At 43.4% G+C, this 26,655-nt stretch overlaps 1 protein-coding gene across 8 annotated transcripts in view; it reads left to right on the plus strand.

The window, feature by feature from the left end:
* The window catches only part of KIAA1217 (KIAA1217 ortholog), a 692,495-nt gene that overhangs the window by 310,285 nt on the left and 355,555 nt on the right, over window positions 1-26,655 (plus strand). For 7 of the 8 annotated variants that reach the window (XM_056519293.1, XM_056519300.1, XM_056519289.1 and 4 more), the window contains exon 2: window positions 22,748-23,028. In XM_056519293.1, coding sequence (XP_056375268.1) covers window positions 22,748-23,028 — 281 coding nt within the window. Of the gene's footprint in view, window positions 1-10,237; window positions 10,646-22,747; window positions 23,029-26,655 lie in introns of those variants that run through there. The other variant, XM_056519294.1, reaches the window with a different exon arrangement.

The following is a 26,655-nucleotide window of genomic DNA, read 5'->3' on the forward strand; positions in this document are numbered from 1 at the left end:
AAGGGGTACTCCGGCCCTAAGACATCTTATCCTCTATCCATAGGATAGGGGATAAGATGTCTGACTGGGGGGTCCTGCCGCTGGGGTCCCCGCAATCTTGCATTCAGCACCCACCCTGGGGAGCTGCACGCCGCGCTGCCAGCTCAGAATCTGCCCCCTGCCATAGACTTGCATAGCAGGGGCGGGCGTGACGTAACACAGGGGGCAGAGTCGTGATGTCACAATACTCCGGCCCCTGTGGTGGTCACACGGCAGATTCTAAGCTGTCAGCGCGGTATGCAACTCCCCAAGGTGGGTGCTGAATGCAAGATTGCGGGGGTCCCCAGCAGCGGGACCCCCCCCCCCACAGTCAGACATCTTATCCCCTATCCTTTAGATAGGGGATAAGATGTCTTAGGGCTGGACTACCCCTTTAACTAATTTTTAGCTTTTTTTTACAGCAGTTCTAAACTATCGGATTTTCCAGAGTTGAAATCCACCACATTTTATGTGGAAACCTTAGTAAATATGTCAGGACCACACCCCTTTTGTCAGGGCCACACCCCTTTGTCAGGGCCACGCCCCTTTCCCTGGGAAGATACACCCCATTTTCATTTTTTTTTTTTTTTAAATGAAGTGATGGTCGGGTATTAAGTTTCGTTGGAGGCGCAAATTTTGGCACACATGACGTGCGCCTAAATATCGCTGCAAAAAAACCATCATGAACCCCAATATCTGTAAAGAGTTTGTACTGAATTGTGAGCCCTAATGGGTATAGGGAACAATTTAAGTGAACAGCACTGTGGAGTGCGTGTGTGCTATATAAAGGAAATAATTATTATTGTTGTATAGCTATAGGGTAGTGTCACATGTAGCGTCACATATGAGGTGTCAGCAGAGAGCACTGTGGTCAGACAGAAAATAAATTCAAAAAGAAAAGAACTTCCTGCGGAGCACACAGCAGCTGATAAGTACTGGAAGGATTAAGATTTTTAAATAGAAGTCATTTACAAATTTGTATGTAAAAAAAAATTGTTTTCCACCTGAGTACCCCTTTAAAGGGGTACTCCCGTGGAAAACTTTTTTTTTTTTTTTTAAATCAACTGGTGCCAGAAAGTTAAACAGATTTGTAAATCACTTCTATTAAAAAAATCTTAATCCTTCCAGTACTTTTTAGGGGCTGTATACTAAAGAGAAATCCAAAAAAGAAATGCATTTCCTCTGATGTCACGACCACAGTGCTCTCTGCCGACCTCCGCTGTCCATTTTAGGAACTGTCCAGAGCAGGAGAAAATTCCCATAGCAAACATATGCTGCTCTGGACAGTTCCTAAAATGGACAGCAGAGGTCAGCAGAGAGCACTGTGGTCATGACATCAGAGGAAATGCATTTCTTTTTTTTGGATTTCTCTTTAGTATACAGCCCCTAAAAAGTACTGGAAGGATTAAGATTTTTTTTTTTTAATAGAAGTGATTTACAAATCTGTTTAACTTTCTGGCACCAGTTGATTTAAAAAAATAAATAAACGTTTTCCACGGGAGTACCCCTTTAAGTTAGGTGCCATCATTAGGTGTCATTATTTTGTTAAGATATATATGGCCGGTCATTCCAAGAGCTCCTATCTCATTACTCAGTACTAAAAATAGGGATCTTGATCCTCCTTAGATTCCTCATTCAGAAGTCTTTGGACTATGTAGGATCAGGGGATCCATAAAGTATTCCTTATCGCAGCCTTCACTCTCATTAACTCCAACTTTGTTCATTTCTAATTCAAAGGAATATGTTACCTTTGATCACTTGAGTATGGACAAAATGGAATCCATCATGGCCTACGTGCGCATACCTCATGCCATTCATCAGTCTCTCTGCTCGGTCGTCTTGTTTCATCTGGGTGACTAATGTTTTACTATAAATGAATGGACAATAGGTTATCAGGAAGATTATAATAAGTAGCTAAAGAGAAGGGAAATACTGGTCACGGCCCATAAATCCTAAAATATTGCCTTTATAGGGGAAATTAGGGTAGAATGACAAAAAAAAAAAAAATGGTTTAATTCAGGGTTTTCCAACCAGGGTGCCTCCAGCTGTTGCAAAACTACAACTCCCAGCATGCCCAGACAGCCATCGGCTGTCTGGGCATGCTGGGAGTTGTAGTTTTGCAACAGCTGGAGGCACCCTGGTTGGAAAACCCTGGACTAGCCAATCTAAGAATGCACTATTTATCAGAGTTGTCCATGTCATTGAATAATTTGGTGCATTAGTTGACTTAATTAGTGCCGGAATATTTTTTGGCTCGAATTTTGGGGCACGCTTCCATATTTAAGGTGGAAAATATTTATTTATTTATTTATTTTTTTTTTAAATCAACTGGTACCAGAAAGTTATTGTATTTGATATTTTATTTAAATTATTTAAAAACCTTAATCCCTTCAGTACTTATCAGCTGCAGTATGCTCTGGAGGAAGTTGTGTAGTTCTTTTCTGTCTGACCACAGTGCTCTCTACTGTCACCTCTGTCCATGTCAGGAACTGTCCACAGCCGGATAGGTTTGCTATGGGGATTTGCTCCTGTTCTGGACAGTTCCTGACATGAACAGAGGTGTCAGCAGAGAGCACTGTGGTCAGACAGAAAAGAAATGAAAAAAAAAGAAAAGAACTTCCTTTGGAGCATACAGCCGCTGATAAGTACTGGAAGGATTAAGATTTTTATATAGAAAGAATTTACAAATCTGTTTAACTTTCTGGCAACAGTTGATAAAAAAAATAAAAAATAAAAAAAATAAATAAATAAATGTTTTACACCGGAGTACCCCTTTAAAGGAGATCTCTGGCAAAAAATAACTTATCCTCTATCCACAGGCAAAAAATTTACTTATCCCCTATCCTGTCCCTGTAGTAAAGTAGAGGGGAAAAAAGACAGACCGCGTACGGCGCTTGTGTATTACCTTTGATATATTAAATAAAGTTTTGTCTTCGGGGACAAAAAAACCCTATTAGGGTGGGTTCACACCACAATTTTACTATACGGTTTCATAAAAAAAAAAAAAACATACAGAAAACCGTGCCCATAGACTTCCCATTCAAAACCGTATGCACCATAATGTATACCGTTGTCTCCGTTTTTCAAACCATCCTTTTTTTTACTTTTTTTTTTCCCCAGACAGAATACCGTGGCCTACAACGGTTTTTGGTCCGGGTGAAAAACTGTATTAAACCGTATACGTATATATATATTTTTTTTAACATGGGAGTCAATGGGAACCGTACAGAACTGTATGTGCGTACTGTTCCATCCGGTTTTCACCATACGTTTTTTTGGCTTTGCACAGTTTTTTTTTTTTGGAATTTCAATCAAACAAGTAAAACTTTATTCATAATGGAGTGAAAAGTTAAAAGCGTATACCTTTTTTTCTTAAAAAAACGGATGCAACCGGACATCATTTTTCAAACCGTACAGTGATCCCTCAACTTACAATGGCCTCAACATACAATAGTTTCAACATACAATGTTTTTTTCTGGACCATTGTAACTTGAAACCAGACTCACTCACCATACAATGTTACGGACAGTCCAGATCTGTGAGACGTGTCACAACTGGGAGAACTGACCAATCAGAATGGGCATTTTACTGGTAAATCACCTCTATTACTGAAGTGTATGCACTGACTGGCTGTCTGGTAGCGCCCCCTACAGTTCAGGGAGGTATTACATGTTCTGTACTCCTTACCTGTGCCAGGGTTAGCTGATCCTTTGGACACCAAGTAAGGGCGGCTCCATTTGGGACACTGTAGGGGAGATTTATCAAAACCTGTGCAAAGGAAAAGTTGCACAGTTGCCCATAGCAACCAATCAGATCTCTTCTTTCATTTTGCAGAGGCCTTGTTAAAAATGAAAGAAGCGATCTGATTGGTTGCTAGGGGCAACTCAGCAACTTTTCCTCTGGACAGGTTTTGATAAATCTCCTTCTGTGTGTACTGTAAAGAAGCTCCTGTCCTCTACAAAAACCATTGTTTCCCAACCAGGGTGCCTCCAGCTGTTGCAAAGCTACAACTCCCAGCATATTTCAGTGTTTCCCAACCAGGGTGCCTCCAGCTGTTGCAAAACTACAACTCCCCGCATATTTCAGTGTTTCCCAACCAGGGTGCCTACAGCTGTTGCAAAACTACAACTCCCAGCATGCCCGGACAGCCGTTGGCTGTCCGGGCATGCTGGGAGTTGTAGTTTTGCAACAGCTGTAGGCACCCTGGTTGGGAAACACTGAAATAGACAGTGATTTACAGCTCCCAGCAGATCTTTCTTACTTTTATATGTAAGGATTTGCTTTATCTCTATTAGTTATCTACTTATTTTTCTTTAATCCTCACTTTTTCCTATTTTTGGATGACATTTTGGTGGCTTCAGAACCAATTACCAGGTTTCCATAGAGTTATGGTCTCAACATACAATGGTTTCAACATACAATGGTCGTCCCAGAACCAATTAATATTGTAACTTGAGGGACCACCGTATACAGATACAAATTTGTGCACACGTTTTGATACAGTTTAGTCCGGTTTTGAGGAATCCGTTTTTATATCAAATACCTGATACAGGAAGGAAATGTATTGCAAAAACGAGGTGTGAGCCCAGCCTTAGGTGGCAGCTTACCGTGCAGATAATAAAAACAGGCGTGTCACCCTGAAAAAAGGGGTACTCCGATGTGGAGTCTGCTGCTGCTATGTCAGAAGGTCGCAGGAATCAGAACTTACTGTCCTGGTAGAATAGGCATAAACGAGAGAAGAAAAGAACGCCTGGAGCAGGAGGTCCTTTTCTTCGCTCATTTATGCCTATCCTGTCCCGGTAATCATGGGGGGGCCCCAGCAGTCAGACCCCACGATCGGCTACTAAGGGGATATGTAAATTTTTTGGCCAGAGTACTCCTTTACTTCAAATCCCTCTCCCATGAAGTCACAACCCCTTTACAGCTAAGCTAGACCTTCTAATCAGATAGTAGCAAGAAATAGCTAACAAAGTCTCACCTGTTCTCATGCTGAGGTCTGCAGGGTCGACCCGGAGAAAGGGCCCACAATGATCCAATACCAGAGAGAGGCAGGACCAAAATTGTACTTCTTTATTGTAGAATGAAAACCCAGGAAATTCTACACACATGGACGTAGAGATGGGTTGACGGGTTTTGGCAAACCTGGTCTTATTCATGTTTGCCAAAAAAAGTTTATGGGTTTATGAATAAGGCTATGTTTGCCAAAACCCGTCAACCCATCTCTATGTCCATATGTGTGGAATTGCTTATGTGTTGATGTGTTAAATTCTGCTGCATCTCTCTTGTATTGGAGCCACAGTAGTGATCTTATGGCAATTCTCTATAGGCATTTACAATCATGTATCTCTGACTTGTTTACTTTAAGAGTTTTAAGAATGTAGAATACACTATAAAGGCGTGAAAACAGTAAAGTAACTGAGAAAACGCTGGGAACTTTTCATATCTGAACCTAAACAAAGCGAACACTATTTGTGTTTAATTTCACATTCTTAAGACTATAACCTGTCCTGAAATACAAGATTCCTGCAATATCAGTCTAATCCATAGATGACACACATTATATTACCGGTCAATGGTCCTACTGTTCTGTAAAGAAAATAGTAAACGTAGAAGAAACTAGTATCTACCTCTTGCTGATGTCACCATGACTGGTTCCCAGCATTCCTGATAGTCAGCAATTTATTGCTAGAAATGAAGTAGAGAAAAGACTTCGGTTTCGTATAAGTCCAGCATGTTGCCTTGGCACCTTAGGCTGGGTTCACACTGCAGAATTTCTGGGCAGAATTTCTGCCGGAGATCGAGCCAGCGGCACTAGGACCGAGCAGACTGCATTGCCGCCCCCATAGACTGCAATGCATTTCTGGGTGGATCTTTTGGGAGATCTGCTCAGAAATGCATTGCCATCTATGGCAACGACAATGTAGTTTGCGCGGTCCTAGTGCCGCCGGCTCGATATCTGGCAGAAATTCTGTCCAGAAATTCCACAGTGTGAACCTAGCCTTAATCTTGATGAAAGCTAGACTAGATAGACCTGGTAAAGGGAAGAGGAGGACCTGAGGGAGAACTGAAAGGCTGGGTTCACACTGCGGAATCTCTGGGCAGAATTTCTGCCGGAGATCGAGCCGGCGGCACTAGGACCGCACGGACTGCATTGCCATCCCCATTGATGGCAATGCATTTCTGGGTGGATGTTTTGAGAGATCTGCTTAGAAATGCATTGCCAACTATGGGGACGGCAATGCAGACCGCATGGTCGTAGTGCCGGCAGCATCGATCTCCGGCAGAAATTCTGCCCGGAGATTCCGCAGTGTGAACCCAGCCTAAGGGTCTATTCACACGGAAGAATTTCCGCTTGCTGAATTCCGCCTCAAATTAAAGCCCATAGACTTCTATGGGATTCCGCACTCCCATTCACACTTCTGAAATTCCGCAAATGGAAATGCCACTGTGTGATTAGACCCTAAGGTTGGGTTCACACTGCGGAATCTCTGGGCAGAATTTCTGCCAGAGATCGAGCCAGCAGCACTAGGACAGCGTGGACTGCATTGCCGTCCCCATAGATGGCAATGCATTTCTGAGCAGATCTCCCAAAAGATCCACCCAGAAATGCATTGACATCTATGGGGGCAGCAATACTAGCGCCACCTGTGGGATCTCCTGCGGAAATTAAACCCAGAAATTCTGCAGTGCGAACCCAGCCTAAGTGTTGCACAATTTAGGTAGTAAACTCCTCCATGGAAAATCTGTTGCAGACAGCCGAGAAGAGCCCGTCCCCTTTCAAATACGCAGCGGAAAACCCGCAAAAACAAATAGCGTGTGAACGTACCCTAAAGCTGGAATACCCAAGGACTGCAGGGGGAGAGGAACCTGATGGCCACACACACACCCTAGACCGACAGGGGAACCCTAGACCATCAGGAGGAACACCCAGAAGGGCTAACACACCCTGACCAAATCCTTTTGGACAAACAGAATACAAAAGTGTAAGCACTAAGCATTATCTTCATTTTGGTGAGAAGCGGATCCAGGATCAATGTCCTCCTCTTGACGAAGCTCAGGGAGAACCAACATTGCATCCTGGCATCCACCAACCCAAGGAACACAACAGCAGGTTGGTATCCCTTAGAAAGGATTGCTTTTGGTTAAATCACCAACCAGACCAGGCCAGATGGAAGACCCAGCCAAAAGAATCGTCAGTCTGGTTGTCTGGACTCCAATTATGGAGTAAGGATTCCCCTTGAAGAGAGTGCAATAAAGGAGTATGGAGAGTTATGGTCCATATTATTGATAGGCACCATATTTTCTTCTGTACCTCCCACCCATGAAGCCAAGGGCTCAATAACCAGTTTAAATAACGTAGATATAAGAATATTCTAAGGTAAAATATCGTGCCCAAGACTTATTCAGACCAAAACCTTCGGAAAGTGTGTCAGTCATCACAGAGCGATCGCAGGTAACAGACGCCTGATGTGTTATCCGTGACCTGACCTCCTTTCTATAAATTCTTTGTGTCCGTGTTTCCTCTTTCTGGGAGGCCGGCCAACTGCTGAAACTCGAATGAAAGGACTAATATGTGAAATTACTGCTGTTTTCCTTTGAATAGATCTTGGTTAATAACCGCCGGTATTCTTTAGCTTATTCTCCATTAATACATTCTATTATTTCTGAAATATAATTTATAACAAAGTTAATATCATCGGCATTCGGCCGCTTCTTGCTGATCATTCTAAATGCAGGAGAATGTTTTATATGGAGCTGTACTCACTGCTAAGAGGAGATTTACACAGTTTTTTTTGTAGTCCATGATACACAGGGCCGGCTCTGCTTATAGGCATAATAGGCAGCCGCCTAGAGCGCACTCCTGATGGGGGCGCCGCTTTGACTGCAGCAAGGTGGAGCCAATGGGCGGGGAGAATAGGCAGCAAAATTAGATTTCACCTAGAGGGATAACACCAGGCCTGACGATACATTAGGGCGGACTTCCTGATTTATTTATTTACTCATCATTGTATCAGTTGCTTTGGTCAACATCCAAAATGGGAAATATCAATTAGCATGAAAATAACAGACAAAGTTCTCATCTATCACTGGCCGATGTATTCTGTATGTTGTGACATGTTAATGTGATAGTCTGGGGGTATAGGGTATATGTAATGTAGCTGTGCGGTACTTCAATGGGGTCTGTTTAACCCTTTCTACTCGTGACGCCAGGGTGAGGGCTCCTTTGCAATGCTTGTCCTACCGCCACTCTCCCCAAAAGCGATAGGGAGGTATGAAATAATGGAATGTCCACAACCGGAGTTTGCTGAAAACAGTCGGAACTTTACTGAAGATTTTATGCAAGCTTTATAACCGGAACAGTCTCTGTACAAGCAAAGTCTCTTAGATATTGACAGTGGTTGGGACCTTAAGCGTTTTAGAGTCCGTAGACTGATATGCGCTATTCTGCTGGATTTAGGGAATTTAGTTGAGGTCCAGCAGTCACGCTAGCTTTAGCGGGGATTTAGCTGGACCCTACCTGAACGTAGTAACTCTTGCTTTGGGGACCACCGTACAAGGTACGGTATGCAATACGGTACCGGGACACCACATTAAACCAGTGCTTCCCAACCAGGGTGCCTCCAGCTGTTGCAAAACTACAACTCCCAGCATGCCCGGACAGCCAGCGGCTGTCCAGGCATGCTGGGAGTTGCAGTTTTGCAACAGCTGGGGGCAACCTGGTTGGAAAACACTGCGTTATACTAACAAATCCCAGAGCTTATGTCATTATCGAATTGTAGGAAACAAAATTAAATGATTGCGCTACATATTTCTACCACTAGGTGGTGATTGAAAATATTGGGGGAGATTTACTAAGTGCAGCATTATCATGCCCTGATATTATGTAAAGCTCCGCCCGTGTTTGCTGTGCGGCACATGCCTTTCGCTAAATGTACACAAGTTAATACAAAATAATGGAAGAATTTATTAAAGGGGTACTCCAGCATTTTAAAACATATCCCCTAAGTGTCTAATCACAGGGAGTCCAACCTCTGGGACCCCCCACTATATTAAGAACCGGGCTCCGAATCTCTCAGCTTGGAGAGTGGGGTCGGCACTGCTGCATGCATTCTCTACTGGAGCTCCAGAGATACACAAGTGCTGTACTCTGGTATCTCTGCTGCTTCCATAGAAAATACAAGAAGTGGGGAGATCAGGTTGTGTGCAGTATTATAACTTTTCTCCTTTCACTTTATTGGAACTGAGCTGCAATACCACAAACAACCTGAGAACAGGTGTGGCACTGTTTTATTTTTTAAGAAATCATCTCTGTTTCTCTAAACCTGGATAAAGGGGTACTCCGCTTCTCAGCATTTGGAACAAACTGTTCCGAATGCTGGAGACGGCGCCGGGAGCTCGTGATGTCATAGTCCCGTCACCTCATTACATCACACCCCGCCCCCTCAATGCAATTCTATGGGAGGGGGCGTGACTATGACGTCAAGAGCTCCCGGCGCCATCTCCAGCTTTCGGAACAGTTTGTCTCAAACGCTGAGCAGCGGAGTACCCCTTTAAGACTTTGACATAGAAGTCCACGTCCGTATCAGAAAATGCCCAGAGGAGGAGCAAATCCCCATAGCAAACCTCTCCCGCTCTTGACAGTTCCTGACACGGACAGAGGTGTCAGCAGACTGCGAAGAACCACACAACTTCCTCCGGAGCATACAGCAGCTGATAAGTACTGGAAGGATTAGGATTTTTAAATAGAAGTCATTTACAAATCTGTATAACTTTCTGGCACTAGCTGATTTGAAAAAACATTAGCTTGGATACAAGGCTTGGATACCAGTTTTCTGGTTAAAAAAAACAAACAAAAAAAACGTAGGAAAATATTTGCACAAACCTAATAAATTTGGGTGTAGCTTCGGCGAAGAGAGTTTTTAGCTACATTTATTATTTAAAAAAAAAAGTTTATTTATTTTTATTATTTATTTTTGTTGCACAACTCCACACCATTCAATAGGTGGCGTACAAACCACACGTCACAAAAAAGTGCATAAATAAATAAAAAAAATAAAAAAATAAAAAAAAAATATATATATATATATGTAAATTTTATAAAATTATTTTTTAAAACAATTTAATACATTTTTGCCCAATTAAAAGTGGCATAAAAAAAAAGCTTAAAAAAAGGTATGAAAAAAAGTTGCAAATAATTTATAAAAAAAAAAAAAATATGACATCTCTCTTTTTTGGATTTCCCTGCCGTCCCGTCCTGCCCTCCAGTGAAGTGATTCCATTCATAACGCGGCAGTCGTCGTGGCTATATGTGGAGTAGTGGGCAGAGAAGCCCGTCACCTGTTGGGGCCCTGGCGTTGCGCCTCCTTGGGACTATACCAGCAGCAGGAGCTGCAGCCAAGGCAGATTGTATTGGAGCTTGTCAGAGACCGTCGTCGTCTTCTTCTTCCCAGGGAGTGTGGTTAGACCGGGGGCTGGAATGCTGTTTGTTTTTGTTGTTTTTTATTTTTTTTCCCCCGTAATCTCTTTCTGTTTTTAAAGTTTTGTTGAAAAAAAAAAAAAAAAGCCATCAGCTGTTTGTTAAAAGGAGAATGGAGGAAGAAAATGCGATCCACACGCGAATTAACGGTGAGTAACAGGATTATTCTTAGGGGAGGTCGGAGCTGCCGCGCTATAGTTATTCCTTACTGTGCACGGCTTAATCTGGTAAAACTTAACCCTTTGCTCGGGGTCCCTTTAAGAGAATTCCATCATATGATACTGTAGGTATTCCCGGCACAAAAAAAAAAAAAGACTAACGGGTATCGGCATGCAGAGATGTACACTGTATTCCTCCATACCAGCAGTTGCAAAACTACAACTCCCAGCATGCCCGGACAGCCTTCGGCTGTCCGGGCATGCTGGGAGTTGTAGTTTTGCAACAGCTGGAGGTCCACTGGTTAGTAAACGCTGTTCCGTACAAAAACGCAGGAGATCCTCCAGCTGAAGGGAAAGTGAATTCACAGAACTAATATTCTTTGTACAGTGAAATATAGGTTTTATGGGATTAGCATTTATTGTTCACTTTACTGAAATTATAAACTTTGTCGTTTGCACGGAAAATTAATTCCAGAGCTGGGATGATGTTGCTTAGGTTGTACGTGTTGTGCGTGTGATGCTATATATGTGCATGCTGTATAGGTGACAAGGAAGAGTACCCGGCGTTGCCTGATCTTCTTACCTAAACCTTGTGAGAGAAAAGAAAAAGTATTATCCTCATGTCTTGTAACCATATACCGTCCCCATATCCCATCCTCATATCATGTCCTCCTGACCCAATATTCTGACCTCATATCCCGTCCTTATATCCTGAACCTCACATCCCGTCTTCATATCCCATCCTCCTATTCCATCCTTATATCCTGTCCTCATATCCCATCCTCATAGCCCATCCTCCTATCCCATCCTTATATCCTGTCCTTATATCCCGTCCTTATATCCCATCCTCATATCCTGTCCTTATATCCCGTCCTCATATCCTGTCCTTATATCCCATCCTCATATCCGGTCCTTATATCCCAACCTCATATCCCGTCCTCATATCCCATCCTTATATCTCGTCCTTATATCCCGACCTCATATCCCGACCTCACATCCCGACCTCACATCCCGACCTCATATCCCGACCTCATATCCCGTCCTCATATCCTGACCTCACATCCCGTCTTTATATCCTGTCCTTATATCCTGTCCTCATATCCCAACCTCATATCCTGTCCGCATATCCCGAACTCATATCCCATCCTCATATTCCATCCTTACTGTATATCCCGTATTCATATCTCGACCTTATATCCCGTCCTCATATCCCATCCCGCCTCATATCCTGTTCTTGCATCCTGACTTCATATACAGTACTTACAGTATATCCAGTACCCGTAACACGCCTAGTTCTTTCCAGTTTGACCACAGTGCTCTCTGCTGCCACCTCTGTCCGTATCAGGAACTGTCTGGAACATTAACAAATCCCCATAGTGAACCTCTCCTGCTCTGGATGGTTCCTCACTTGGACAGAGGTGGCAGCAGAGAGCACTATGGTCAGACTGGAAAGAACTACACAACTTCCTCTGAAGCATTTAGCAGCTGATAAGTACTGGAAGGATTAAGATTTTTAAACAAAAAATAATTTACAAATCTGTATAACTTTCGGGTATCAGTTGATTTCAGAATTCCCCCCCCCCCCCCCTTCGGAGTACCCCTTTAACCCCTTCAACCTAAGGGCACAGGGCATACATTTACCTACATGTAATGTATGTATAAATGTATGCCCTGGAGCATTAAGTTACGTTATTCTCTTCCTGACCCATGACATACATGTACGTCATGGGTCGGGTGCGCGGACATTACGCGGACCTGCGGGTCGAGTGCACGTCATAACCGGGAGATGTCCATTGCAATCAGCAGCTGACATCTGTTGGTAATGACGGACATTGGAGATCACTGTGCTATCTGCCATTTAACTGGTTAAATACCGTGATCTATACAGATCACGGCATTTAAACATTAAATACCTCTATTCCCTCGTGTCTAGTGGTCCCATAGCCCCCCCCCCCCCCCCCCCATGATGTAATCATTAGTTGCTAGGAAAGCCTGAGGTCTTACCTCCAAAGGATCGGGAATAAGATGTTACATCGGAGGGGTTCCGCCACTGGGACGAACCCTAACACATTTCTGTAGGTGGAAAACTTAAAAAAAGTTAACATTGTAATGAATCAATTATTATTATTATTATTTTTTTAACCATAAAGCTAAACGAAAATTATTAAAGTTTGGTATCATTGGAATCATACTGACAATTTATGTAATGTACTCAAGACGACTATTTTATTATTGTGAACTTTATATTATGTTTACTTAATGTGACACCAACAAAAACCATAGTATTATTATTTTATTTTTATTCTTATTTTTTTATTCTTATTATTATTATTGTTCACCAATTGATTATGAGATCTCCTATATCCCCCGAACAAGACGCAAAAGTTTGACCCTGAGGTGAGTCCTCCCTAATGGCCTCCTCAATGAATGAACTGTAAGCTCTTCAGACCAGGGATATACGTAGGAATATATCCTCCGCACACAGTTCTATAGCACTCCGTGTCAGTAGCGTCGTAGCCTATAAAAACAGTTTACACATAAACCCAACAGATAGAGAACTCCTCCCGCTCCTATTACATTACACTATTGTGCCCCCGCCGCCGTCTGTTGTGTAAATACTTGTGTGTTTTATATATTTATGGTTCAGCGCCGCACAAACAGCAACTTATAAAGTGATAGACTTTCTCAGGCTTTGTGCTCGGTGACCTTTGAACTCTGCTGTTTAGTTTGACTCGTGTCAACATTGACTGTGCGGATATATCTGCCATTACCATCCCCATCAGGTTATACCCACTCTAAACAAACATATTCAGGTACATATGTGGTATGGGGTGTGAGATGCAGGGCAGATACCGTAGTTACCCTAGGGGCAGATGGCATTAACCCCTTGTATTCGTGACGCCAGGGTGTGGTTTATCCTCAATACCACCCAAAGGTATACCACTGGATCCTGGGCTAGGCACGGGGGGCAATAATGACTCCGACACCAAGTTACGGACAATGGTAGCTTTACTGAGTGACGGATGATACAGTCTATACAGTCTAGCCGGGCCCATGGAGGTGACCAGTGACTTTAGAGACCTTGGTCTTGCTGGGACTTGCAGTGGTTTAGGACAATTTAGTGCAGGCCACGTTGACTTGACAATAGATGACTTGACTGGAGACAGACTAAGCTGTGACTTTAGCATACTTGTAGACTTGTAGCTTGTGGCTGTAGACTTGACTTGAGACTCCTATGGCTCCACACACACTCAGGGATTTTATGGGGGGAGACTCTGGTGGGTTCCCATTGGTCACCCTTAAGTCACCTGGTCACTGATTCCTCCTGGGTAACAATCACATGACAACTCACATGACAACTGGTGATCACATGTTAACCTTTCTTAAAGATACAACATTCTTATATACATAACAAAGGGGATAATATACAATTACAGTAGAACAGATGTAGGGGGGGGGGGGGGAGGGGACACTGCAGGGAGGCTGCCTTACAGGGCAGCAAGGGTACGGGGTAACAACTCCCATACTGGGCCACCACACATATATAAAGGGACTATTTCCTAAGTTCTCCTATTTCCCCAAAATAGCACAAGGGAATATAGTGCAAGTGTTGTGTGTTTCCTTCACTGAAATAATAGTTATAAGGAGAACATGTCAATTGCTGAAATACAATTTGTTAAAACACTATATTGGTGAGTTATATACCTTGGTGTGATTCCTTCATTCACCTTTACACGAGGGGATAAGATGTCTTAGCGCCGGAGTACCCCTTTAAGCGGTGAGTGCATTATTCACGTTGGTGCTATGAACTTACTTTGTCTAACTTAGTCTATGATTCAAAGGGATCGTTTGCTAGTTTGTTGGCCAAAATATTAGACACGGCAGTATCGGTATCGCCAGTATGTTTGGCCAATAATTGCCCCGTGTAATAGGGCCCTAAGTAGCTACCTGGTAGGTGAGAACTATGTCTCCTATTGGTATAAACCAAAGGCAATCCATACCCCTTATTTCCTCAACTCTGTTATTTCTAGTGCATGAATATAGGAGGTGGTGAGTGACAGAAAGATTCAAATTTCACCAAGGAGAGAATCCTCGTGTCATGCTCCGCCCCTGAGGGACCTGCACTAGGCATTACATAGTGTATTTCTTTGAGACAGAAATACACAGGCACATACACCACTAGTAGTCTCAGTGATCACCAGGATCGAATGCCGATCTTCAAACACCTGCCCTGATTGAGGCGGTGCACGTTGCCGATCAGAGAGTGAAATTGCAAAAAATTAGAAAACAGCAGCCAGCACTCACCATTCAGGGGTCATTTAGTGCAGGAATCGGTGCATGTACACAACTTCGACGAGCAAGGTATGGGGAGCAGGGGTCTCGGGACAGCAATGTTTCGCGCACCTCTCAAGAAACATTGCTGTCCCGAGACCCCTGCTCCCCATACCTTGCTCGTCGAAGTTGTGTACATGCACCGATTCCTGCAATAAATGACCCCTGAATGGTGAGTGCTGGCTACTGTTTTCTTCTTATTTTTGCATTACATATTGTATCTGTCTAGTCCAGAGTGTCCCATTAACATAAATAACCACATTATAAAGGGAGTGTGCCAGAATATTTGAGCCCTCCACCCATACCCCTTCCCTTTGTCCATCTCGTCCCCTTATTAGTTGAACTTGATGGGCATGTGTCTTTTTTTTTTAACCATACTACGTAACTATGTAGCTGCTGACAAATGTTTACAGAGGTTGGGGAGGGTTGTGGAATGATACCTTGTGATGCAGTCATGCAACCCACATGACCGAGAAACATGTTGTCCTGGCCGCTGCTACCGCAAGTGTCCAGGAGGCGGGATCTTCTTGATAGGAGCCATAGCTATCTGCATTGAGCTTCCCTTGCTCGTCTTTTTAACTATAACGGTCTCCTGATTGGACGCTACAGCTGTCACTCAAAAACATACCGTACGTAGGAATATTTTCAAAAAATGGAACCTTACATAATTACTTTTGGACTTATTTCTAAAGACGACTGCGAAAACGTTTTTTTCTATGTTATCAGCCATTTCAGGTTGACAATAGAGTTAGGGAAATGAATTACACAAAGTTTACTATGTTTAGCACAATAAATAGTCTGAGAATTACCATTTAATCTCAGATATTCATATAATCCAGGAAGGTTTGGGAATGTTAATAGCAGCGGATGTAAATGAAGCGGCTTCATACCGTTAAGTCTTGTGACTCTTCAGAATTCTCCAGAGATCCACTGTACGACCTCAGACAGTCTTCATGCTGTTTACCACAAGGAAAACATGTGACATTGATGCTGGGGGGTGAAGACATTGATGCTGGAGGTCATTGCTCTGGCTTGTTAACCATCGCTGATGCCGGAGAGGAAACGCAGGGAGAACACAGTGCGGCGGTACAGGATATTGACACACAATGAGCCGTAGTTTTTTGTGGCTTAGAGGGCATGAAGATGTGCCCGAATCACACTGCGGCAGCTAATAAATAATCTTAAAGGGGTTATCCAGGAAAAAAAATGTTTTTATATATATATCAACTGGCTCCAGAAAGTTAAACAGATTTGTAAATTACTTCCATTAAAAAAATCTTCATTCTTTCAGTACTTATGAGCTGTTGAAGTTGAGTTGTTCTTTTCTGTCTAAGTGCTCTCTGATGACACGTGTCTCAGGAACCGCCCAGTTTAGAAGCAAATCCCCATAGCAAACCTCTTCTACTCTGTGCAGTTCCCGAGACAAGCAGAGATGTCAGCAGAGAGCACTGTTGCCAGACAGAAACCAACAACTCAACTTCCGCAGCTGATATTTATTGAAAGGATTAAGATTTTTTAATATAAGTAATTTACATATCTGTTTAACTTTCTGGAGCCAGTTGATATATATATATATATATATATATATATATATATATATATATATACTGTATATATATATATATATATATATATATCGTTTTTTTCCTGGAATACCCCTTTAAAGTCAAATTACTTTGCTGGAAAATAGCTCTGTACTTAGGTTATACATACGAATATATCATCAACTATTACAAAGTATAAACGCTTCATAAAAAATATCTCTTTTATTTTATCTATCTATCAATCTACCCATCCATCCCGTTCTGGGTCTGTTCGGCTCTTTCTTTTTACACCGAATGGGTCCAGACGGGTTGGAGCAGAACTGACAACACCCGGTCCCGACGGATCCCATTGACTTGAATGGGGTCCTTCCGCATGTGCAGGAGTTGAGGACATTTTTGAGTACTATTTTTTCCCGCTCAACTCATGTCTTTCCGACTGATGTTCCTTTACCAGAGATCAACAGCAAATGTGAATGAGCTCCATCATCTTTGACTCGTAGTATGTATATTAAAGGGCCAGTATATTAAGTTTAACTGGCATCTTTTAGGGCACATCAAGTTCTACTGAGAACGTCTATCACAGTCCACATTATGGAGGGAGAAGATAAGAGTTCTACAGAAATTGAAGTTGTACAGGAGACTAATAACACACTAGACCTTGGCTTCAAGCCAGGCCTAGAGGCATTGTTGCTGCCAAGCTGCAGATTATCCAAAGGACCTTTTTTGATTGAAACTAACTTTATTAGCAATGAATCATCATAAACATACATGCATTGTACTGCAATGTAGCACAGGTTAGGAAGCAGCACAAAATAAGTTAGCACAATTACCATACATAGAATGACAGTACAACATACAGCACGGGTGTCCATACACTATACATCATACCACACTCTACTCTAACATTCCTGCACACATCATAAAACAAAGTCTAATTATAAAGCATTACAGATAGGGTTGGGCAGATTATACAAACGACCTGCACTTTACAGTCGGCATTGTAGCTCAACTCGAGGACTTCCTATTTTATCAAGTATCTGCTGGAAGCCAGAGAGAGAGAGAGAGACAACATTGGGACTGGAGTCTGACAAAGTTCAAAAGAGTAATAAAGAGACCCCAGATTCCTACCTCATACCCCTCAAGGGAATTCCCAATTCTAAAGACTGTGTTATCATTCTTCTTCCTCTGTGTATAGTTTATTATCTGCATCAGCAACACCAAAGACTGTCCACATCTGGGACTTATCGCCATCTGTCACCACCATGCAGTTCCCCTTTGCTGTGCCAGCCTAAGGAGTGCGGAACTATCCTGTGAAGCCCCGAAGCTACACTAAGCACTAGGGGCTGTAACAGTACTACTCCTAGCCAACCAATAGCAAACACTATGCCTCCTCCCAATGGACCCAAGTCTCTTACCGTCTAATCATGCCTCCTTGTTGTTTGAGGTGGAAGCAGAGCCCAAAACAAGTAGTCAATGGGCCATATTTACTAAGACTTTCACAATTAGATTTTGTAGGTTTTTTTGTGTCCCATGTGTCGTGCGCCAGAATAATAATAGAAAAAATCTAAAAAACCCTACTAACTCTTCACTTTACTCAGAAACCCCCAAAAAGCGGTGTGGCCTTCAGGTCAAGGGGCGTGTCTACAAAAAAGTGCCATGTCCCCAACATTTTCTGGGAAAAAAACAACAAATTTACTAATGCTCCCACATAAAATGCGGTGGGTTTGGGCTCTAAAGAACCCGACAGCTCAGAGCATAGGTAAATATATTGGCCCTTATTTACTAAGAGTGTTGTGTAGGTTTCTTTGTGGGTTTTAATTCCCTACAATTTATTTTCTACGATATTTACTAAGGTTTCCCTACATTTTCCACTTTCCCTACATTTTCCTTTTTTTACACATGATCTGATCTGTCTGGTTTTCCTCAGCTCAAATCCACCACATTTTATGTGGAAACCTTAGTAAGTATGTTTGGGTTTTTGTGAAAATGTCAGGAACACGCCCCTTTTCAGAGACCATGCCCCCTTTGCTCGGCAGCCAGGCCCCTTTTTCAGGGTTTTCTTAGCAAAATGGAGAGTTAGGCTGGGTTCACACCACGTTTTGTTAAATACGGTTCCCGTATACGTCTGGGAGGAGGGCTGCGGGCCTTTATCGCTGCGCCCGTGGTCGACCACGTTTTTGCCTGTGGTCGGGAAACCGCATACGGCCGAAAACGAAGCCGACCGGAGGCTGCGGTTCACTCCGGTCGGCTCATAGACATGCATTAAATACGGTTCCCGAATACGGCTGAGTGCGGGCGCCGCGATTAAGCCCCGCCCCCTCCTCCCAGCCGTATACGGGAACCGTATTTAACAAAACGCGGTGTGAACCCAGCCTTAGTCGGGGTTTTTTCAATTCTGGTGCAAATTCTGTCACAGAAAGAATTTCTGGTGCAATGGGACAGAATCTGGCGCACAACCCGACAAAACATGTAGGGTTTGCAATAGTAAATGAGGGCCACTATGTGTGTGTGTATATATATATATATATATATATATATATATATCATCTATTATTTATATATATTTACATATGCTCTGAGCTTTTGGGTTCTTTAGAGCTCAAATCCACCACATAGTAAATTTGTTGTTTTTTTCCCTATATATTATATATATATATATATATATATATATATATATATATATATATATATATATATATACCGTATATAATACACACACACACAGTAGAGAAAAATAGTAAATACAGTGGAAAAATACCTATTGGGACCCCACACCCCCCCACACACACACAAAGTTAACTACACTCCACTCATATTAATTGAGGGCTAATGTGTTGAAAATAAGATGTGTCAAACTGCACTAAAGTTGTACAGGTTTTCGTTGAATTTTACCTCGCATGGGTATAGCATGGGGCAATTGGCATCAGCCTCGTGGGGGGATTTTTGCCTTCCTCTGGGTCAGCACAGTAGGGTTTTTGGTTGAACTTGATGGCCTCTTGTCTTTTTTTAACCTTACAACCTATGTAACTGTGTCATAAGGATTAGGTACCCATTTTGGTAAATCTGCCTCATGGAGTTAAATTAATAATTTTTTTGTCACCACTAGGGGGAGCTTGCTGCATACAGATTTGTTATTGACTTTTTTTGGGTCTCCATAAATTTTCATGCGATTCCCTCTAGAGCAATGGTCTCCAACCTGCGGACCTCCAGATGTTGCAAAACTACAACCACCAGCATACTGGGAGTTGTAGTTTTGCAACATCTGGAGGTCCGCAGGTTGGAGACCACTGCTCTAGAGTTTTATTATATAACCAGACAGCTGGGTGAAGAGAAGAAGAGATTTAGAGCGTTTTATCTAGAACAAAAGAATAAATAAATAAAAAAAGAGAGCTCGGGTCGCTAAAAATTTATTAACCCCTAAAAACCCATGCATCTTAAACAATATATCTAAGCATTGGGGTAGAGGGGATTTGGTTGTATCTTTTAGAGCAGTGTTTCCCAACCAGGGTGCCTCAAGCTGTTGCAAAACTACAACTCCCAGCATGCCCATGCTGGGAGTTGTAGTTTTGCAACAGCTGGAGGCACTCTGGTTGGGAAAACACTATTTTAGAGGATCAAACCACTTGGAAACCACTAGTGTAGTGGTCTCCAGTCTGTGGAGCTCCAGCGGCTGTCCGGGCATGCTGGGAGTTGTAGTTTTGCAACATCTGGAGGTCCGCAGGTTGGAGACCACTGCTCTGGAGTTTTATTATATAACCAGACAGCTGGGTGAAGAGAATAAGAGATTTAGAGCGTTTTATCTAGAACAAAAGAATAAATTTAAAAAAAAGAGAGCTCGGGTCGCTAAAAATGTATTAACCCCTAAAAACCCATGCATCTTAAACAAAATATATAAGCATTGGGGTAGAGGGGATTTGATTGTATCTTTTAGATCAGTGTTTCCCAACCAGGGTGCCTCCAGCTTTTGCAAAACTACAACTCCCAGCATGCCCGGACAGCCAAAGGCTGTCCGGGCTTGCTGGGAGTTGTAGTTTTACAACAGCTGGAGGCACTCTGGTTGGGAAAACACTATTTTAGAGGATCAAACCACTTGGAAACCACTAGTGAAGTGGTCTCCAGTCTGTCCGGGCATGCTGGGAGTTGTAGTTTTGCAACAGCTCTAGTCCTACACGCTCTTACTATGTGTCTATGGATACGGTCACTGACCTACTCCCCCGGTCCATATACTGTTCCTAGAAGAAGACGACCCCAGGATGTATGGACTTTACTGTACATGGAAATGCCTGTATAGTGACCTTCAGCTCTGCTACATCTGCATTGAACTAATCCACAGCAAACAAATAGTGGAGAGGATTAGTGGTGAATTTATAGACTTTTGGAGGGCCTCCAGCCTGGGATATATTTGGAAGCGGGGGATTCACTTACTCTCTGCACTTCTGTTTTAGTTCCAGCAATGTTTTTACTTGTGTGATTTAAACAGGATACGGAATGTGGCTGCCATAGTGTGGGGATAAATATTTCACCGTGTTTTCCCTTAAGGCCACATAACATCATTTCATAGGGGGGCGAAAAAAGCCGATTGTTGACATTCTACGCTGGCGATGTCCAAGTCATTCAGTTGCGGGAGGCGCAATCCTATTAACTATGCATTTGCCGGCAGTGTGCTGTACAAAACATTGTGTTATTGATGGGATTTGCAATACTACAACTCCCAGCATGCCCGGACAGCCTTCGGCTGTCCGGACATGCTGAGAGTTGTAGTTTTGCAACAGCTGGAGGCACCCTGGTTTAGAAACACTGCCTTCCTGTCTCAACAGAACAGGATCTCTGCATGTCTGTGAAGCTTGGCTGACTGAAAACCTACTGTAGTCACCTCTAGTAATACTGTGTTTAAAGGAAATTAAAATGGAAAATAATAATATTATTATTCATAATAATAATAATAATAAAGATAAATGTTTTGCTCCGTAGACCTTCCCCAGAGGTCCCTACCAAATCAACTAGCCCCCCCCCCCCCCCCCCGACATGTTTTGCTCAGATGAGCTTCCTCAGAGGTCCTCCCCAAACAGCTAGCACCCTGACATGTTTTACTCCATAGAGCTTCACCAATTCCACACCGAATCAACTAGACCCCCTAACATGTTTCGCTCTACAGAGCTTCCTCATAGGTCATTACCAAATCAGCAAGCCCCTCCCCCCCTAACATGTTTCACTCCATATCACTTTTTTAAAGGTCTTCACCCAAACAACTAGCCCACTGGCATGTTTTGCTTCGTAGAGCTTCCTCAGAAGTCATCACCAAATCAACTAGCCCCCCCTGACATGTTTCACTCCATATCGCTTCCTTAGAGGTCTTCACCCAAACAACTAGCCCACCGGCATGTTTTGCTTCGTAGAGCTTTCTCAGAGGTCATCACCAAATCAACTTGCCACCTTGACATGCTTCACTCCATATCGCTTCCTTAGAGGTCTTCACCCAAACAACTAGCCCACCTGCATTTTTTGCTCTGGAGAGCTTCCTCTGAGGTCATCACCAAGTCAACTAACCCCCTCCCCCCCCCCCCCCCCCCCGACATGTTTCGCTTGATAGAGCTATCTCAGAAGTCCTCACCAAATCAAATAGCCCCGACATGTTTTACTCCTTAGAGCTTCCTCAGAGGACCTCAACAAATAAGCTAGCTCCCCTGACATGTTTTGCTCCATAGATTTTCCTCTGAGATTGTTACCTAATCAACTAGCCCCCCTGACATGTAGAACTTTGGTCTTCAATAAATCAACTAGCCCCTCTGACATGTTTCACTCCATAAGGCTTCCTTAGAGGTCATCACCAAATCAACTAGCCCCTCTGACATATTTCTGAGGCAGCTCTACAGAGTGAAACATGTCGGGGGGGGGGGGGGGGCTAGTTAATTTGGTGTTTTAATCACTGTAGCTGGAAAGTGGCAGGTGCAGCCCTTCTCCAGTAAAGTGAGTGGGGTTGACCTGCAATACTAAACACAGCCTGTGGACAGATGTGGCACTGTTTTGGAAGTAGTTGTACATGTTTGTATATTTCTGGAATATGTAAGAAAAAATATAGAGGGAATGTACCATGGGCCTAGGAGAGCAGTACTACAAATAGTATGTAATAGCTAGGTAACCATATTACATGTTTTGCTTAAGGGTCCTTGATATGTTCTTTTTAACGTTATGTTATTTACTTATATATATTTTTCAGGTCAGACAAAAAACAACACCTTTGGAGGCTCCTTAGATGATACAGAATGTCGCCAGTCAAAAGAGAGTCTATCTAATGGAAACAGCCCTAACCCATCCAGAGCGGGGCGGAATATACCCAGGAGACACACAGTAGGTGGGCCGCGGAGTTCAAAAGAAATCTTGGGAATGCAGACATCAGATATGGACAGGAAGAGGGAAGCCTTTTTGGAGCACCTCAAGTACAAATACCCTCATCATGCCACCGCAATAATGGGACACCAGGAACGTCTGAGAGATCAGGTACGTCATGAACAGTACACTAGACTACCGTGCTACTTAGCTTACATCACCGCTATGTATTTCCTTAGCTGACGTGTATTGTAAATTATTGTTTAAATATGCTTTATTCAGTTTTTATGGAGATAGACAATATGAAAAGGAAGCAGAGATACAAGGCGCAGCAGTGTGCCGTTACCCTTGCCAACAAAAATTAGTGGAAAACTATAATGGTTCTGCTCACCTTGTGGTGTTGCACTGTGAGTACAACACCATGAAGCACTTCGCGCCAAGGCAGTGGGCAGATATCCTCGTGTGGGGACCCAGGAGGGCCGCCGGCACCACTCCGTCCTAGGGAAGCTCCTGGACGGTTTGGACAGTGGAAAACAGGATACCGCAGCCTGCAGTTTCAAAATGCGGTGTACCCGGCGCTCTTCCTCGGTCACTGGGTTACTCCTCTCGATCACAGAGGGAGAATGTCCAAAGTATATTTGAAAAGACACTTAACATTTAACGACAGGTACCAGAGGATGACGCGTTTCGAGGTCTGATCTGACAAAGAGGGGGTCCCGCCCCTCGAAATGCGTCATCCTCTGGTACCTGTCGTTAAATGTTAAGTGTCTTTTCAAATATACTTTGGACATTCTCCCTCTGTGATCGAGAGGAGTAACCCAGTGACCGAGGAAGAGCGCCGGGTACACCGCATTTTGAAACCGCAGGTTGCGGTATCCTGTTTTCCATTATTCAGTATTTAACTATTACAACAAAATAGTATATATATTGTGATGACTCGCTCTTGCAGATAGGTGCGGTTGCAGTTTAGAGGCAAGGAAACAGTACTTTTCAAATCAAAGTTCAGTGTTTTATTCACACTTGGCACACAGCAAACAGTCTTTAAACGCAGAAGAAAGGAAAACATAACAAAAGTCCACCTGTATTCCTTAGGTGTTTGTTCACACCTGAGTTCGTGCCATGCGGCACCAAGCATGTCTTTTCCAGGCCTCCAGGCAGGCTGTTTACCAGCTTCCAACCTTAGAGCAAATGCAGGGAAGAACTCCACTCTCAGCTCTCTCTAGCAGTCTGAGCTGCAACTAGCAAATCCCCCTCAGCTGGTGAAACAGGTTGTCTTTAAGGCCAACAATAAGCGGCCTGGATTGTGTGGAATGACCCCCACCCTGCACTTGAGCCGTCCCGGATTGGCCTTCCAGCCATACTACAGCCATAGCGTCAGTCTGCATCGCAGCACAGACACTGACTAAATACCAGCTCTTACTTCACCAAGGCCAGGAGCCTTGGTGACACATATCGCCCATCCACCACGATGCCTTTCACCTTCTCACAATATACATATTAATATAACTTTTTTTTGATAACTTACCTCCTAAGACCAAAACTCAAAACCTCAACCACCTCCGTAAACATCTCCACCTTCCAATTGTTTACTTATGTATTAGGCCTTGTTCACGTTCCTATCAAACACAAATTTAGCGGCTGCTAGTACACGTTACTCACAATAACCAGATTGGGCGTCCCAGCAAGTATGACAGTGAGGTGCGTGAACAGCAATGCATATAGTACTGCAAAAAAACAAAAGAAACAATGCCAATGGCACTCACCCATAAAAACTTTTACTTTATTTCTTCATTTAAGACTCATCGGCAGACAGTCGGGAATCGAAGGTCTGGGAACCACATCAGGCGAAGCTGAGCAGTGAGAAAATCGGCGGCAGTTTCACGGTCAAACACCCGCTTCCTCCGGCCTCGGCCGGAGGAAGCGGGTGTTTGACCGTGAAACTGCCGCCGATTTTCTCACTACTCAGCATCGGATGATGTGGTTCCCAGACCTTCGATTGCCGACTGTCTGCCGATGCGTCTTAAATGAAGAAACAAAGTAAACGTTTTTATGGGTGAGTGCCATTGGCATCATTTCTTTTGTTTTTTGACATATTGTTGCTTTTTGTTTTTTTATTTTTTGTCATTTACACCCCCAATATATTTTCCCTCTCCCGGAGTTTTCGTTGAAGGGCATTTTTGCATAGAGTGTGACGCCTGAGTAGTAGTGCCACCCAGCTGTCTTCGTACCGTGCATATAGTACTGCATTCATCGCCGTTCACCAGGCTGAATGCAACAGCTGGTTTGGCAGACGTGACAGTATGGTGCGTGAGTGGCAGGTTCGGCATACGTGACAGTGCATACAGTACGATATGCATCGCCGCTCACCTCACATTTACTGGGCTGGGTGCAGGGGTAGGCTTGACGTATGTAACAGTGCATATAGTAGGGGTGTGAATCGCCAAGAATTTGGCGATTCGATTCGAATCGCGATACCAGTGTGGCGATTCGATATATCCCGATATATCGCGATACCGTCTAGGTGACGATACATCGCGATATATCGCGATATATCGCCCACCTGGGAGCATTCATAGATCCCAATAGACGCCGCTGTCAGCTTTGACAGCGGCGATCTAGTACTCCGGTGCACACTTTTCTCATGTTATCCCGTCCGGGCTGCAAAATAAAATAAAACGCACTTTATCTTACCTGTCAACGAGCCCGCGGAGCTCCGGTACAGTCCGGTACAGGTGTTCGGTCCCCGGGCTGTATTCTTCTTACTTCCTGTTAGTCCGGCACGTCACATGGAGCTTCAGCCTATCACCAGCAGAGGCGGGACATCGCTGCGGCTGGTGATAGGCTGAAGCTCCATGTGACGTGCCGGACTAACAGGAAGTAAGAAGAATACAGCCCGGGGACCGAACACCTGTACCGGAGCTCCGCGGGCTCGTTGGCAGGTAAGATACGGGCGTCCGCAGATAAAAATTTCACATCCCTAAAAGAATCGATTCAAAAATATTTTGAATCGATTCTGTATCGGCAAATGAAAAATCGCGATTATCGCGAGAATCGATTTTTTCTTACATCCCTAGCATATAGTACTGCATACATCACCTCACATTCACTTGGTCTTGAGCAAGAACTGGCCTGACAAATATGACAGTAATGTGCATAAGCGGCAGTGCATACAGTACTGAATGCATTGCCGCTCAACTCACATTCACCAAGCTGGATGCAAGAGCTGGCATGGCGTATGTGGCAGTTGGTTGCTGTATGCATTGCCGTTTACTGTGCTATCATGATGTAGTGCCACTACTATCTAGTTGTCAGGAACTATGGGGGAGATTTATCAAAACCTGTCCAGAGGAAAAGTTGCTGAGCTGCCCATAGCAACCAATCAGATCACTTCTTTCATTTTTGAAAAGGCCTCTGAGAAATGAAAGAAGCGATCTAATTGGTTGCTATGGGCAACTCAGCAACTTTTTCCTCTGGACAGGTTTTGATAAATCTCCCTGTATATCTGTAGGTGAAGGACAACGAAAATCATGTGAGTACCAGGTCCACTGCATGCTGGACACTGACAGACACTTAAAGGGGTTATCCAGGAAAAAACTTTTTTTTATAAATCAACTGGCTCCAGAAAGTTAAACAGATTTGTAAATTAATTCTATTAAAAAATCTTAATCCTTTCAGTACTTATGAGCTGCTGAAGTTGAGTTGTTATTTTCTGTCTAAGTGCTCTCTGATGACACGTGTCTCGGGAACCGCCCAGTTTAGAAGCAAATCCCCATAGCAAACCTCTTCTACTCTGTGCAG

Source organism: Hyla sarda, chromosome 5 (assembly GCF_029499605.1).
Source record: "Hyla sarda isolate aHylSar1 chromosome 5, aHylSar1.hap1, whole genome shotgun sequence".
In the NCBI taxonomy this organism is placed as follows: domain Eukaryota; kingdom Metazoa; phylum Chordata; class Amphibia; order Anura; family Hylidae; genus Hyla; species Hyla sarda.